Here is a 16,770-nt window from a genome sequence, read left to right on the forward strand (position 1 = left end):
AAATACACAACGCAGAAATACAAAACCTTCAGTCATCCATCGATATGATCAAGACTACAAGCCTGCACCATTATCTGAGTGCTGCACCTGGTTAATATGACTGAAGATAACTTTTCATGGTTCGGAAACCTGTTAGTATCAAGTGTGTCAACCAGCAAATGACTCACGTCCAGCACACCCGTAAGATTTCACGGACCCTAAGTGCATGTTTGTTTCTGTGTCAACATGCAATTACAGATGAACAACACAGAGCAAGTTATATGTGCCTGTAACTTACACAAGTTACAAGAATGAACATATGCGATGTGCCTGTAACTTACACCAGTTACAAGAATTAACTTTATGTGTTTAAATTTGTATTTTGTGAGAGTTTTTAAGAACTCTCAAACGGGGGACTGAAGGATCCAAATTTAAGAATATGTTTAAGATCTGCTGATCTTACTTCCTTACATAACATCACATGAAAAACTAAGGTGAATTACACTGTATTGGGCATTCAAGGTGAACATGATGGCATCAATTTACTGATCAGAAGTCAGCTTTAAGTCAGCTGTCTAAACATTGTAATAGTCAGGGGTTTTGTTAGTCTTTGATCTTCCAACTAAGTGTTGAACTGTGTGTGTGAAGGTTACATAGTCTTAGCTCTCGTGACCATTTGTTTTTATACCATTTGGGGAGCTCAGTTGGGGGTAATTGCCTCTATTGTCTTTAGCAGTAGTCATCCCTAAAGGCTGTGTATAAGTTCAGCACCTTTAGGGACAGCCCACTAAAATGCCTATAAAGAAACCATGTAAAGTTACGTTAGTCAGACTGATTTGGGAAGAACTGCAGCCGTGTCAACGCGAAGTCCTCAATAAAGAATAACTTTGTTTGAACGTGATCCCCAACGTCTCCTGGTCTCTTGCTTCGACGAAGAAAAAGTTTTCAACACTCGAAATTATGTGTCGAAAAAATAAAAATGAATATGAATATTCATGTTAATATGGTCATACTTCCTGGTTCTGGTAAGAACTCTAGCTGCTGCGTTTTGGAAACCCATACTGATTATTTCTTCACAAGACTTTTGAAAATTGTATCACGTAGCCTAGAATATTTGCTCCAAAACTATGTGAAAATCATCCTGACTGCTCATTCAGATAAGACAATACATTGATTTAAAATTTGTAAGACGTGTTTTGTGTAAGAAAGCTTTATGCGAAGAGGCGTGATCACATCATTAATATGTATAGTTTTCACACCTGAGAAAGACAAAGACCCTCCCCTAATGGCCCTATTAGGAGCTATCAGGCCCTGTCATTCTGAGCAACCTTGCACAAAGAATGAGGAGATTTAAAAAAGAATGGCTTTTTGATTGAATTTATTTACAACACAACATAATCCAAAGATACACAACAAATTACAAAAAAGCACACTATTGAAAACAATGATCCAAAGACAGAGACCTTTCTGACATTCCTAAAAACATTGTACATACCTTTCATTTCCAAGGTGTTTGATTTTCACTTTACCATGTTCATGTACAGAGACTCATGTGAATGTTGAAGTCAGTGGCATCTGGTCCCTGTATAAAAAAAATAAATAAAAAAAAATAAACTTTGAACATGCTGATATCAAACTATATAGAAACTATAGGGCTGTACGGTTAAAATGTTTGTTTTTTTCTGGTTAAAATTGCTTTTTAAAATTCACAGAATACACACAAATGTTTCCAACAAATATAATGAACACCAGGTTTGTTGTGCCTTGTAGGCAGGCTAGGCGCAGTGCTACATAAAATAATAATAATAATAACAATAACCTATAGCATCCTATAAATCTTTCAAACGGATCACTTCAGTAACAACTACTAGAAAAAAAAAAAAAATTGATTATCATATGTTACTTCAAATGTTTCCATTTGTTATGATGATATAATATGAAAAATTCAAACGCACAGCGTGCTCCAAAATATGATACATTCAAACGCAGTGCGCTCCAAAATATGATACATTCAAACGCTGAGCACGCTAAAAAATATGATACATTCAAATGCAGAGCTCGCTCCTAAATATGATACATTATGGTTACTATATTATACGTTTGAGCAGATATCCACAAACAGTATTTAACAGTAAACACGGGTCTAAATATTATAATATTCACCATATATCTAGCAACAGTTCAACTGCAATGTGAAGTTTATACAACAATAATATTCAGCTAATATAATTAAGAATTTCTTACCTTACATCTTTCTTGTCTTCAAATCGCGTTCTTCTTCTTCTGAGGTAAATCCAATGTAAGCTCACGGTGTGTCTTCCAAACTCGACGAAAAGCAGAGACTTGTGAAGTTTTTTGGTGCTTTGTTTTTGAGGTAACAAGCGCATTCGCGTTCCATGTGGAGATTTGCATGTGAATCTCTTTTGCACGCGTGGGCGTGGTCGAATTAAAAATAATGAGCAAGCGTTTGAGAAGCTGGACATCTTGTTGGTTTTATACAAATTACTTAAACAGAGAATATTTGTTTTCAGTTTGAATCCGATGATTTAAAAGTACACACTTAAATGTTTATAAGTATGACCATATTAGCCCAGTTCTGTCAACACTGCACTGGCTCCCTATTAAACATTGTATAAACTTTAAAATATTGCTGATTACTTACAAAGCACTAAATGGTTTAGCTCCGCAGTACTTGAGCGAGCTCTTAACGCATTATAGTCCTTTGCGTCTATTGCGATCTCAAAATTCCGGCCAGTTGATAATACCTAGAATATAAAAATTGACTGCTGGCGGTAGATCCTTTTCCTATTTAGCACCAAAACTTTGGAACAGTCTTCCTAACATTGTCCGGGAAGCAGACACACTCTGTCAGTTCAAAGCTAGACTAAAAACACATCTCTTTGACTTAGCATACACATAACACATTATAGACTTTTATAATTCAATGTTAGGCTGCATAGATTAGGTCAGCCGGAACCGGGAACACTTCCCATAAATCCTGATGTACTCGTTACATCATAAGAAGAATCACGTCTACGGTAATGTTAGTCTCTCTGTTTATCCCGAGGTTTACCACAGTCCGCCGGATCCAGATCTGATGAAGGACCTGCACCTGGACGCGATGACAGCGCAGTCCTGAAATGTCAACTAGGCTCTTCCCTGTGAAGGCCTCCCTCCCCTCCCTTTACCTATCTACAGATAAAGCGTTGTCGGGATAATTCCAGTTTGTTTCTCTAAATACCCGGCTATGTGTAAATGTGGCCTCAAACGTGAAACGCAAGTAACCTCGTGGGCGAATCTCCGGCACTGTTGCTATTATACCGGCGGGATAAATGACTCTTGCGACGCAAATCTAAAATGGGTTGGTCTGAAGTAGCTACATTACTCATAGGTGTGGTTTGGGCATAACGTGAAATAAACCAATCAGAGCATCATCTCACATTCCCTTTAAGAGCAGGCGTACTTGTTCCATGGCGGAATGCTATTATAACGGCGGATTTGCCAGGTGCACGCCAGGAGCGGTTCACAGCGGAGGAGACCGACGTTCTCATCAGGGCCGTAAAAGACAGAGAAGTGACATTGTATGGGGATGGGAGAAAACCCACCCAAATAAGCTTAGGTTAAACAGGCGTATAATAATTTTGGTAAATGTGTAAACTAGATTTATGCCTATTTTTTCACATCTTCATGGACACCACAATGATTTCTCTTGTGTGGAATATTTTTCCTTGTAATTATGTTTGCAAAAATGGCAACTGCTGCGTCTGTGTGTAGATGAGAGAAGCAAAGTGTATGCGCGTTGTGCACACGCTACGTTATGGCCAAGCATGCGCCCTTGAAATAGAATAGAATTGAATAATCTGAACGCGCCACTGAAAACGCGCCACTGACTTTAGACTAGGTTTTTCCTGGTCTGTGGCGGAATTGTTTTATGTAACTGCAAAATAGCACCAGGGAACGTTTGCGCCGGAACATGCCTCCTCTTTTCGCTGAACCGCCCCCGGGAGTGCAAGTTCATTCACTAATTTACCGACGTGCGTCTGTCGAGGGAAAAGTCTGCTGTGCGTCAGGTGCAAAATAGGAATGATACATGCGTCGGTGTACAAAGTCAACTGCGCTGATTGCAAGATAGGGCCCTACATGTTATAGCGATGAGAATATTAAAAAGTCTTGACGCAGAAAAGGCATTTGATAGTGTCAACTGTATGGAGGCAGATTAGTCTCAAATATAAATCACGCAAAAAACATGATTCACAAATGCGTAGACAATTTCACATGCATGAAACTTAATTCACGTACACAAAAAAAATGTTTTTTGCATCAAAACATGTCTCCTATATATGCACGTCATTACATACATTATCATCAGTTGAATGTGTGGTGGACAGGACATTTGTTTTCCCCCAAAAAGGGGCGTTACCCTTCGATGACGCAAAAGTAGCGTTAGTCTATGAAAATCCATCAATACTAAAAATATATGTTTATATTCACATGTGGACTAAACAGCAGTTAATAAACTATTGCTTCAACTGATCTCTAACTTCTAAACACAGAAATGAACGATTAACTGCACTTACCTCTGCTCAGCCATGAACTGGTTGAAAGCTGATGACGTAACATGCAGGTAGGCCCGCCCTCACGTGATACTGATTGGTCGATTGATAAGCTTAAATCTGATTGGCTAAAGAGTACGACTGCTCTGTGTTATGAGTGTTATGCTGCCAGTAAAGTCTCAAAAACACACACACACATATCTAAGGCGATTCGTACGTGAATGACGATTTGCACATTCAAATGCAAGGATACACTCGTACATTTTAAACATTCAAAGGTTTTTGTGCACAGTTTTATATCTACGAATTGTGTTTTGCATTTGTGAAATGTATTTTATGATTATATAATTTTATTTTGCGCATGTGAATTGCTTTTTGTGAATATATATTTTTTTTCACGCACGTGGATTTTTTTTGTGTGTACGTGAATTAGGTTTCATGCATGTGAAATTGTCTACGCATTTGTGAATCATGTTTTTTGCGTGAATTATATTTGAGACTAATCTGCTTCCATACAACTGGGCCTTTCTGTACCAGGTGCTTGGAAGATTTGGATTTAGCGAAAATTCAGTAAAGTGTACTAGAACAATTTATTCAGAACCAACTGCCAGAATCAAAGTTAATGGACATTTGACAGCCACTTTCAATCTAAGTAGGGGTACAAGACGGGGCTGCTGTTTGTGCCTCACTCTTTTTGCTCTTTATATTGAGCCTTTGGCCCAAGCAGTAAGGCAAAGTGAGGAATTGGGTGGGATAAGAATTGGAGATGACCATCATGTAATTGGGTTGTTTGCTGATGATGATGTTATTATTTATCTTAAGGAGCCTGAAACTGCTCTCCCATTTTTTATGAACCTACTGGAAGATTATGGGAAACTATCTGGATATAAATTAAATGTCTCAAAACCTCAGGTTCTATCATTTAATTATTCCCATCACAACTAATTAGACAAAAATATAACCTAAAATGGGATACAAAGCACATCAAGTACCTGAGGGTAATTCTAACAAAAGAATATTCAGAAAACTATAATAATTATAATATTATTAATAAGGACATCCAAAGAGACATTTAGAGATGGTCGACTCTACCTATGGAATTCAGCTCGCGAATAGAGGTTGTGAAAATCAATGTTGTCCCGTGGTTACTGTATCTTTTCCAAGCTTTTCCAGTATTGATCCCTAAGATTCAGTTCAGGGCTTGGGACAGGATGATTTCAAGATTTATCTGGGAGGGAAAAAAAAACTTGAATAAGATACACAACATTACATCTAGCAAAAGACAAAGGAGGACTAGCCCTTCCAAATTTACTGGAATACTTTTACGCAGCACAAATTAGACCATGTATATGCCTGTGTAACCCTAGCTACATATCGAAATGCAAAGATATAGAACTCACAAACCAGAGTTTACCTATACAGTCCCTTTTAGGTGATAAAGAAAAAAACGTTGGCATAAAAAAAAAGAATCTGGATCAAATATCAGTTACTACACTTGAGATGTGTTTTAAACTAGTTGAGCAGTATAACCTAAAAAATCAGATACAATTGTTAAGATGGGTGGCATTTAATCATAATTTTAAACCATGGCTCCTTGATGTAGGATTCAGGAGATGGGTAACTAAAGGTTTGACTGCAATGTGCACCTTTGTTGCACAAGGAAAATCTAAAAGTTTTGCTGAATTATGAAATGATTTTTTTTGGTATTTACAAATACGGGACTATTTTGAAAGGGAGTTTAAAAAAAAAAGGGTAGTACTGAGCCGAATACACTGGTTAAGTTGATAGTTGATTCCTAATCAAAGAATAATCTCTTCTCTCTATCGGGCCATGATGGAGAATAGAAAAAAACACATCTAGCTATATTAAGCAGAAATGGGAAAGAGAATTAGGGGAAGAAATTCCAAATGAAAAATGGTATTTTGCTTGCAAGACACAACATACAATTACCTATTCACAGAGATGGAAAGAGTTTGCATGGAAAAATCTAGTGCGTTTATTTCATTACCCCCAAAATTAAAAGTAAACAATTATCTACACCACAATTATGCTGGAGGATATGTGGCATACTGATGTTGATCATCTTCATGTATTCTGGAATTGCCCAAAAATATTACCTTTCTGGAACATGGTTTTAGATGGAGATCCAAAAGATTTTAGGATATGCAATACCAAGAAATTTCAATACATTGTCTCTTGGAAACACCATACACTCAGTGTTGAGAGGAGATGTATATCTTGTTAATATATTAAGTGTAGCATGTAAGAAGAGTATTACTGGACATCCCCTTACTTGGAGAATGGATATAAATTGTTAAAGAAATATATAATATGGAAGAATTGACTTTTATTTTGAGACTTAAAACGGACTTATTCCTAAAATACTGGAAGAAATGGATTGAGTACTGTAATGTAAACAATTAATAACTATATGTGAATGTATACCCCCTGTTCTATTGTTTGCCTCTTTTTTCTTTCTTTCTTTCTTTCTTTCTTTCTTTCTTTCTTTCTTTCTTTCTTTCTTTCTTTCTTTCTTTCTTTCTTTCTTTCTTTCTTTTCCCCCCCTGTCTTTCCAATTGATGTATGCTTGAAAAATCATCAATAAAAATACAGTATAATTTTTTTAAGGCATTATGTAATGTACTAATGTCCCTTTAAATAACTTACATGGCAGCATAATTTGTGTGTGGTTAAAATAAAGCCGCGAATGTGCATTTAATAAATCTGTCCAACTTTTTCCTTTGTCTTTGAGGAAATAATTAAAACATATTTCAATGTAAATACAGACTTTTTATTTTTCAGGAGGACTTAGATGTCATTTTCCCCATCATATGTTGCTTTGTATTTTGTTCAGGCTTAAGCAGGATAATATAACATTTAGGTGCAAATATGCAGAATAGTAAACCAAAGCTTGAGGCTAAAATAGCAAATATCTCCACAGCTACAGTAAATTTTCCAGGAGAACTGACATAAGCTGGAATAAATGTGATCCACACAGCACAGAATATGAGCATACTGAATGTGATGAATTTGGCTTCATTAAAGTTGTCAGGAAGCTTACGAGCCAGAAAAGCCAAAATGAAACACGAAAAAGCCAGGAAGCTAATGTAACCCAGCACAGCCCAGAATCCTATAGTAGAACCCAGACTGCACTCAATAATGATCTTTTCCTTGTAATATTTCATATCTTTGTTGGGAAATGGAGGGGATATTTTTAGCCAAAGAACACAGATAAGAACCTGTATAAGTGTAAAGGCAAGAACACTGAGTCGTTGTTGTGAAGGCCCAAACCATTTCATGACATTACTTCCTGGGAGTGTAGCCTTGAAAGCCATTAACACCACTACTGTTTTCCCTAGAACACAGGAGATACAGAGGACAAAAGTGATCCCAAACGCTGTGTGACGCAACATACAGGACCACTCAGTGGGCCGACCAATGAAAGTAAGTGAACAGAGGAAACACAGAGTCAATGAGAAGAGCAGCAGGAAGCTCAGCTCTGAATTGTTGGCTTTTACTATGGGGGTGTCCTTCTTGCTGTAAAACAGGATGGCCACCAGCACAGTTAATCCTACTCCAAACAGTGAGAAAAAGACTAGCACTATACCCATAACTTCTGCGAATGACAGAAACTCTACAGCCTTTAACACACATTTATTTTTCTCAACATTAGACCAGTATTCCTCTGGACACTGCTTGCAGTTATTTGAATCTGGAAATTAAGTTGTAATTACTAGTTAGAGACAAAGGGAAAACAAATTCATTGATGAACAGTGAAGAGCAACTAAACTATTTTCTGTGAAACTGTTAGATGGGCTGATGATTACCTGTCTCATTACTGATTTCTCCTTCTGCACATGGAATACAGTCATAACAGCAGACTGGTCTTCCTTTTTGTGCAGCCTTCCTGGTGCCTGGAGGACAGATATCACTGCAGACAGACCTTGGCTTCTACATGTAAAAAATATACATATGTATATATATTTTACTGACTCTGAAAACTTAAGATAGATTTATCAATAATATTGATTAATAATGCTGATATCATAATTTTCACACCAGCATCTGCGTTCAAAGTGGTTATACAGGCATTACAGCTGGTTGGACGCTAAGTGGTGCTATGGGGTATTTTTCTCTGAGCAAAGATCAATGTTGCTGGTTTTACTTATTTTTATTGCCAATATTTAGTGATGGCCTCAGATGCAGGATCATTTTACTTGCAGGTATCATATTTGGTTATTACCACAGCAACCACTTGTGTGTGTGTTAAATGATCTTCTTGTGTATGAAAGTGTACTCTATTCATGGGAAGCAGAAATACTGCAGGATTAGCTTGACACATATTGGTGACTGTGGTGACTATACTTTAAGACTACTCTATTTGTTAGGATATTGATATACAAACTGTTGTTGTCAAGTAAAGTTTCATCCATAATGCTACTTTAAATCAGTGACCCTCATCCTATGTCATGAAGTCACAAAATGTAGCCTAATATAGAAAATGATTATCCTTGTTGATCCGATATTAATGCAGTTTGTTTTCTAAACAATTCAGCTTTACAAAAAGGTAATTAGTTAATAGTGTTTTTATATATTGTGTTATGAACAAACATGAATTAACAATCAACAAAAGTACATATATAAATGAATCGGTTAAAAGGTTTTTATCCATTTTTAATTGGTTGTTTATTGTTCAAGATACTTAATTACAATACTAATGTTAATGAATTAAACATTATTGTGAAGTGTTGACTTACAGAATTGTGACTCATAGCTAATGACACATTAGCCTCTTATAGTACACAAATGTAAATTATTAATTTTTTTACGTTGTGGAACCATTTTCCATCCTAAACTAATTTGGTATTCCTCATACCTTTCATAAAGTTAAATACAAGTATTTACTTTTTTTGTTTTTGATATGATGTTCTCTTATTTAAAACAACCCTGTAGGAGAAACCTTAGGAGAAATTACTTATTTCCATTTACCTTCAGCTGTCCTCCAGTCCAAATGATCTCTTTAGTATTAAGCTCTAAGCGCTGGTCAGGGGGCAGTGAGGCATCATAGTATCCCACAGATTTAAATTGGAATGATCCATCAGAGTCCTGCTGCCAGTTCACAACTTCATATTGTGCTACTGCACCACCAGTGCTGTCAAACCATACACGATCACCCATTTTTATAGTGAAATTTACCCTTTTCAGAGCCTCAACCACCTAGCGAAAAAAGGGACAGTTTTGATATTATCACTGAGTCATTTAACATATCCAACAAAAATATGTTTCCTTTTTTCTCTCTTTCTATTCATCTGTCTTTTATCTTTTACCTCCTGTGGTTGTATTGTCAGGCTTTTCTCACAGCCTTCTGGTTCTTTGCACTCAAGTAGCTTGTGCAATGAATGAGCTACAGCATAAACTGCTTTGTAGACGTTGCTTGCATATCTTTGTTCAGGCACATCTTCATTGTAGTTTTTTAGTGCAAATATATCCTCATAGCTGCTGCTACTTAATGCATATCGAGTAGAATTCCCCTCACCTTTTAGGCATGGAAAAGCTGTATCCCAGAATGCTTTTATAACATAATCTGCAAACCCTTCAATATTTATTTTTCTCACTGCAAAGCCAAGTGACCCTCCCAGGGAATGAAAACTATTTGGATTGATATAATTCTTTGTAGTTATCCATGATTCTACACCAATCATTTGGAAGCCTGTAATGTTCTGAATACTTAACTGATCAATAAGTAAGCCCATCTCAACAAATGAAACAAAGGCAACAATCACTTTTGCTGTGCCTCGTTCTATAGTGTCTACCACTTTTTTAAGTTTTTCTGGCTCTGTTCGGTAGAATTTCACAGAGTACTCTACACAAATTCCCTCCTCCTGGGCTATTTTCAGAAATATGGACATTCCATTGTTTCCATAGTCATTGTCACTGTTCACAGCTCCCACCCAAGGCCAGCCAAAGTGTTTGACTATGTATACAAGTGCTCTGCTCTGGTGATAATCACTAGCAATAGTCCTGAAGAAAGAGGGGTAATCTTTCCTATTACTGAGACATTCACATGTGGCTGAGGGACTTATCTGAAAAAGAAATCACCGGAGACAATGATACAATCATGAGTATGGTGATTATGTCAAACATGTAGTGTCATCGCTCCTTACCACTGGAATTTTAAAAGGTCCTGTAGTTCTGGACAAAATCACTGTGGCAGAAGACTCTGATTCACCTATGATAGCATGTAAAGGAGACTGTCCATTGCATCTGTGTCCTGCTCCAAACTCCTGACCATTCATCAATCCCATAGTTGCACTCATGGTAGACAGTCTTGAACCACATGTATCATAGATTCGATAACCAATAGAAACATTTGGGAGCAAACTTTTGCTTCTGTTAATCTCCTCAATTGCGAAAATCATGATTTGTGCTAAACGATAATCTCTCAGATTCACACTGTGAAAATAAACATTAAATCAGTTAGCTAATTAGAAACTAACTTAACAAACAGTTTCCAATGTAACAAACCTGGAGCATGATAGAAGTTGAGGTTTTTGTGTAAACTCAAAAGAAGGTAATGTTTCTTTTCTGTGGATTGCAAAAATTCCTCCAATAGTTACATCTCCATCCTTAGAAAGCAGAGGGAACTTAGGGTCTCCCATTGTTTGACAAGGAGTGTGTTCTGCCTTTGTATGAAGTTGATGGAAAAGCAGGAGTATATAAAGGAAGAGAAGCATTCCAATGAGTGTACTCTGCAGTGAATGCCAAATGCAAAGTAAATGAGACACTAGTTGCACTCTTATAGACATAATTAATATGGTTGACTGACTGAGAATGTAGCCAATGACCCGACTGGACAAATTAATCCGGTCAAGCAGAGGTGTAATAAACCAGAGGTTTTCTCATGCTGTCATAAGCTAATGAATTGTGAGATTAGTTAGTATCTAGTAAAGCATTTGAAAATTCTACTCAAAATACATCTAACATGTTCTTAGCCTCATCTTTTGTCTAGTTTCTAAATCTATGCACATTTGGTTTCTTGTCTTTGAAAAACATATTTTGGCATTTGTAACCCTCATAAGAAGTTCTTATAGGAATGTAATTCTTATAACTTCCAATGTTAATAGCTTATATTATTATTATTATTATGTGATATAATATTATTGTATTTTATATTATTCTTCCAATCATAATCTTGCATATAACCTGAATTTAGTAAATCTGCCTAGCAATTGTTGATCAGTCATGAACAGGTAATTGTGATTGGTTAAACAATTCGAGCTCCGCCCTGCTATGCTCAGTGTGTGTGTGTGTGTTTGAGAGTGCAGTGGGAGACGGATATATTCAGAGCAGAAAGAAAAATAAGACGCATAAACTCAGCAAAATTGTTTTGTTGTTTGAAAGCTGGATTAAGAGATGAAAAAAAGAGCATTTGCATCGGAAAGAGGTGCAGAGGATTTGTTATTTTCATTAATTGTTGATTTCGGGAACGAAAGAACATTCATTGAATCTCCGTGAGTGCTGAGTTATGAATCATGAATCATATGTAGGATTTAGGGACTAGAGTCATGTTTTATGTTTTATTTCATGTATTGTGCTATACTTAACTGATATGGGGTGATTTCCTGGACAGGGTTTAAATTAAGAGTAGGCCTTAATCTAGATTAGTTAATCGTGTCTTAAAAAATAGCTTTCTGAAACACAGATTAAGTACAGATTACTAACACCCTAGACTATGGAGTCCTGAACTAAAACAAACCAGATTAATTTAAAACCAACTGTACTAGTCTGAATTAGCATGACAGAAGTTGCCTATAAAACATGGAATGGAAGAAGAAAAGCTTAAATTTGCATGGAACTGAGAAGCAAATCCAAGGAAAACAATGACAGTAGAAAAAATAATAATAATAATAATTAAGTCAAGTCAAGTCATCTTCATTTATATAGCACTTTTAACAATGTAGATTGTTTCAAAGCAGCTTTACAGAGATAAACGTATAATTTAAGGTAACAAAGATTGTTTTGGCTTTATAGCGGTTCTTTAATAAAGTTATATTCCAGCTAAAGTTAGTTTTGATTTATTCGCTTCCGTCGCAACAATCATTTGTTTTTAAATTTGGGGCCGCTAAGACAACACCATTCTCTCTACACAGACTTTAAACGCGAACCTGTGAGAAACGCTGATGGCGTTCACATGCGCTTTAAGAACTGGTTCTATAGTTATGTGCGTTTGAATATATGTGCGCAGGTTTGGAATTCCCTACCAACCAAGCCTAAACAAAGTACTGGTGTTTCCTTATAATTTTTGATACAGAATTTTGTTTTATTTTATCAATTCGGGGTAGGTACGCGAATTGAGTTTCCCGACAACGCTTTATCTGTAGAGTGGTAAAGGGATCCTCCATAGGGAGAGACTAGTTGGCACTTCAGCACTGCGTTGTCATCGGGTCCAGGCACAGGTCCTTCATCAGATCTGGATACGGCCTGGATCCGGCAGGCTGCGGGAAATCCTCGGGATAAACAAAGACACTAAAATTAGCGTAGATGCCATTCTTCTTATGATGTAACGAGTACATCAGGATTTATGGGAAGTGTTCCTGGTTCCAGCTGACCTAATCTATGCAGCCTAACATTGGATTATAGAAGTCTATAATGTATTATGTGAATGCTAGGTCAAAGAGATGTGTCTTTAGTCTAGCTTTGAACTGACAGAGTGCATCTGCTTCCCGGAAAATGGTAGTAAGACTGTTCCAAAGTTTTGGTGCTAAATAGGAGAAGGATCTACCGCCAGCAGTCGACTTTGATATTCTAGGTATTATTAACTGGCCGGAATTTTGAGATCGCAATAGACGTGAAGGACTATAATGCGTTAAGAGCTCACTCAAGTACTGCGGAGCTAAACCATTTAGTGCTTTGTAAGTGATCAGCAATATTTTTAATAGGGAGCCAGTGCAGTTTTGACAGAACCGGGCTAATATGGTCATACTTCCTGGTTCTGGTAAGAACTCGAGCTGCTGCGTTTTGGACCAGCTGTAGTTTGTTTATTAAGCGTGCAGGGCAACCACCCAGTAGAGCATTACAATAATCTAGCCTTGAGGTCATGAACGCATGAACTAACTGTTCCGCATTTGTCAATGAGAGCATATGGCGTAATTTAGATATATTTTTAAGATGGAAAAATGCAGTTTTACAGATACTAGACACGTGACTTTCAAATGAAAGATTGGTATCAAAGAGCACACCCAGGTTCCTAACCGGCGACAAAGACTTAACAGAGCAGCCATCAAGTGTTAGACAGTATTCTAGATTATTACGTGAGGAAGTTTTTTGTCCAATAATTAGAATCTCTGTTTTTTCCGAATTTAGAAGTAGGAAATTACGAGTCATCCAATTTTTAATATCAGCAATGCATTCCGTTAATTTTGTGAATTGGTAAGTTTCGTTAGGTTTTGAAGAAATATACAGCTGAGTATCGTCGGCATAACAGTGAAAACTAATGCCATGCTTCCTAATGATATCTCCTAAGGGTAGCATGTACAGAGTGAACAGCAGCGGTCCTAGTACTGAGCCTTGTGGTACGCCATACTGAACTTGTGATCGATGAGACATCTCTTCATTTACTGCTACAAACTGATAACGGTCAGATAAGTATGATTTAAACCATGCTAGTGCAATTCCACTAATGCCAACATAGTTTTCTAGTCTATTTAACCCTTATGTGCTGTTGGGGATGTTTTCATCCACTATGGGGTATTTTTGAGTCTAAATTTGGCCATAACTTTTTCTGTGTTTCAGCAAATGGAATGATTTTTGGTGACAAATCTTATTTTGACACATATTTTGGGAAAATGCTTTGAAATTTTTCAAAAACTCAACAGTACACTGTGGGCAAATTTACTACCCTTTCGTTATGTTTCGTGGCTGAAAACAGCCACTACTTTAAACTGCTGTAAAAATGTATCAGATAAATATTTTTTTCAATTTTTTTTGCATAAATCTATTAATCAACCTCAGTCCTGCTCAAAAATACTAAATGTTTAAAAAAAATTCAGGATTTTAACTCTTTAATTGCCAAATTCGTAAATGATGTCACTGATTTGGGAAAAAACACACACAAAATGACTCATTTTCAATATAAAATGTGATTGTGGACTGGATTTTTTTTTACCTTTTATCACAGTCTTGGACATGTGAAAGATTAGAAACAACATTGGTTTTGATGCATTGTTAGTTTTTGTGCAGCATCAGATTTTAACTTTTTCTCCCTCATTTACTGTTCGTGGCTGTTTTTGCCCCATTGACTTCCATTATAACCACATTTTTTGATTGCAAAGCCATGACACCATATAATCATGCATTTTTGATTGTTGGTGGTTTTCCCTGTTGGGAAGAGGTAAAATTTGTAATTTTTACTGTTGATAACCAGGTGGAACCATTAACCCTTTAGATAGGCCTGTGCAAAAAAAAAGCTTAGTTTCTGGCTTTTACATGGAGTTATATGGAGTTTATAAGGAGTATAATAGCATAATAAAGTGTGTGTGTGTGTGTGTGTGTGAACTCACCTTGATCCGTCTGAGAAAATCAAAATATGCACCTCAGCTCTCAGAACTACATGGAGTAAACAAAAACAAAGTAAGTGTATTTATGCATCTGCTGCCTTTTGATGGTGAGAAATGCAGACTAAACAAAAACAAAGCAAGTGGATTTAAACGCGTGCATGCAAGCCTGCTGGTCATTTGATGGTGAGAAGAGCAGCAAGCAACATGAGAAAGGGCTTGACTTGTAGTGAAGTTTTAGAGATGATTATGCAGCCTGACCCTTCCAGCGAGCTGCAGGATGTATCGTCTTCTCCCTCTGACACCACAGACTCAGGAGAGTCAGATCCTGATTTGGATGTGGCACCCTCATCATCCTCTCTAGCTTCCACTGAAGGCGAGAAGGATTCGGAGGATCCTGGATCTGGGTGGATTGGGAGAAACGGCAAAGTGTGGTTTTCCACCAACGCGGAGACAACTCACCTTTCTTCAGCCTGCCAGAGGCGTGACTCCAGGGCCGACGCGCTATGCCATCACAAGGCATAGTCATACATGTTTGTATGACTGTACAAACATGTATGTGTTGACGCAAGTCATGCTGACAATGAGGTCAATCATCTCCTCCGTAAAAAACAGATTGAACACGGAATCCATGTTCTGGACCCTTGCGAAGGCATAGCGCGTCGGCCCTGGAGTCACGCCTCTGGCAGGCTGAAGAAAGGGAGTTGTCTCCGCGTTGGTGGAAAACCACACTTTGCCGTTTCTCCCAATCCACCCAGATCCAGGATCCTCCGAATCCTTCTCGCCTTCAGTGGAAGCTAGAGAGGATGATGAGGGTGCCACATCCAAATCAGGATCTGACTCTCCTGAGTCTGTGGTGTCAGAGGGAGAAGACGATACATCCTGCAGCTCGCTGGAAGGGTCAGGCTGCATAATCATCTCTAAAACTTCACTACAAGTCAAGCCCTTTCTCATGTTGCTTGCTGCTCTTCTCACCATCAAATGACCAGCAGGCTTGCATGCACGCGTTTAAATCCACTTGCTTTGTTTTTGTTTAGTCTGCATTTCTCACCATCAAAAGGCAGCAGATGCATAAATACACTTACTTTGTTTTTGTTTACTCCATGTAGTTCTGAGAGCTGAGGTGCATATTTTGATTTTCTCAGACGGATCAAGGTGAGTTCACACACACACACACACACACACACACACACACACACACACACACACACACACACACACACACACACACACACACACACACTTTATTATGCTATTATACTCCTTATAAACTCCATATAACTCCATGTAAAAGCCAGAAACTAAGCTTTTTTTTTGCACAGGCCTATCTAAAGGGTTAATGGTTCCACCTGGTTATCAAAAGTAAAAATTACAAATTTTACCTCTTCCCAACAGGGAAAACCACCAACAATCAAAAATGCATGATTATATGGTGTCATGGCTTTGCAATCAAAAAATGTGGTTATAATGGAAGTCAATGCGGCAAAAACAGCCACGAACAGTAAATGAGGGAGAAAAAGTTAAAATCTGATGCTGCACAAAAACTAACAATGCATCAAAACCAATGTTGTTTCTAATCTTTGACATGTCCAAGACTGTGATAAAAGGTAAAAAAAAATCCAGTCCACAATCACATTTTATATTGAAAATGAGTCATTTTGTGTGTTTTTTCCCCCCAAATCAGT

General features: G+C 37.4%; 1 protein-coding gene and 1 long non-coding RNA gene across 3 annotated transcripts in view; one reads left to right on the forward strand and one right to left on the reverse strand.

Annotated features, from left to right (window-relative positions):
- Positions 1-7,330: 7,330 nt before the first annotated feature.
- On the reverse strand, positions 7,331-11,266 carry LOC311089494 (extracellular calcium-sensing receptor-like; the record flags this gene model as incomplete). Its single annotated transcript, XM_084124217.1, has 6 exons — positions 7,331-8,244; positions 8,360-8,483; positions 9,522-9,749; positions 9,860-10,615; positions 10,697-10,985; positions 11,058-11,266. 6 exons carry the CDS (start codon positions 11,264-11,266, stop codon positions 7,331-7,333), a joined length of 2,520 nt encoding a protein of 839 aa, XP_083980343.1.
- A 574-nt stretch (positions 11,267-11,840) lies between these two features.
- Positions 11,841-16,770, forward strand: part of LOC311089700 — a 40,184-nt gene continuing 35,254 nt past the window's right edge. Inside the window, exons 1-3 of one of the 2 annotated variants that reach the window (XR_014607744.1) lie at positions 11,841-11,976; positions 13,896-13,961; positions 14,056-14,168. This is a non-coding gene — a long non-coding RNA (uncharacterized lncRNA). Of the gene's footprint in view, positions 12,044-13,895; positions 13,962-14,055; positions 14,169-16,770 lie in introns of both variants that reach the window. The other variant, XR_014607745.1, reaches the window with a different exon arrangement.

This window comes from Abramis brama (assembly GCF_963993115.1).
Source record: "Abramis brama genome assembly, chromosome: 9".
Taxonomy (NCBI): domain Eukaryota; kingdom Metazoa; phylum Chordata; class Actinopteri; order Cypriniformes; family Leuciscidae; genus Abramis; species Abramis brama.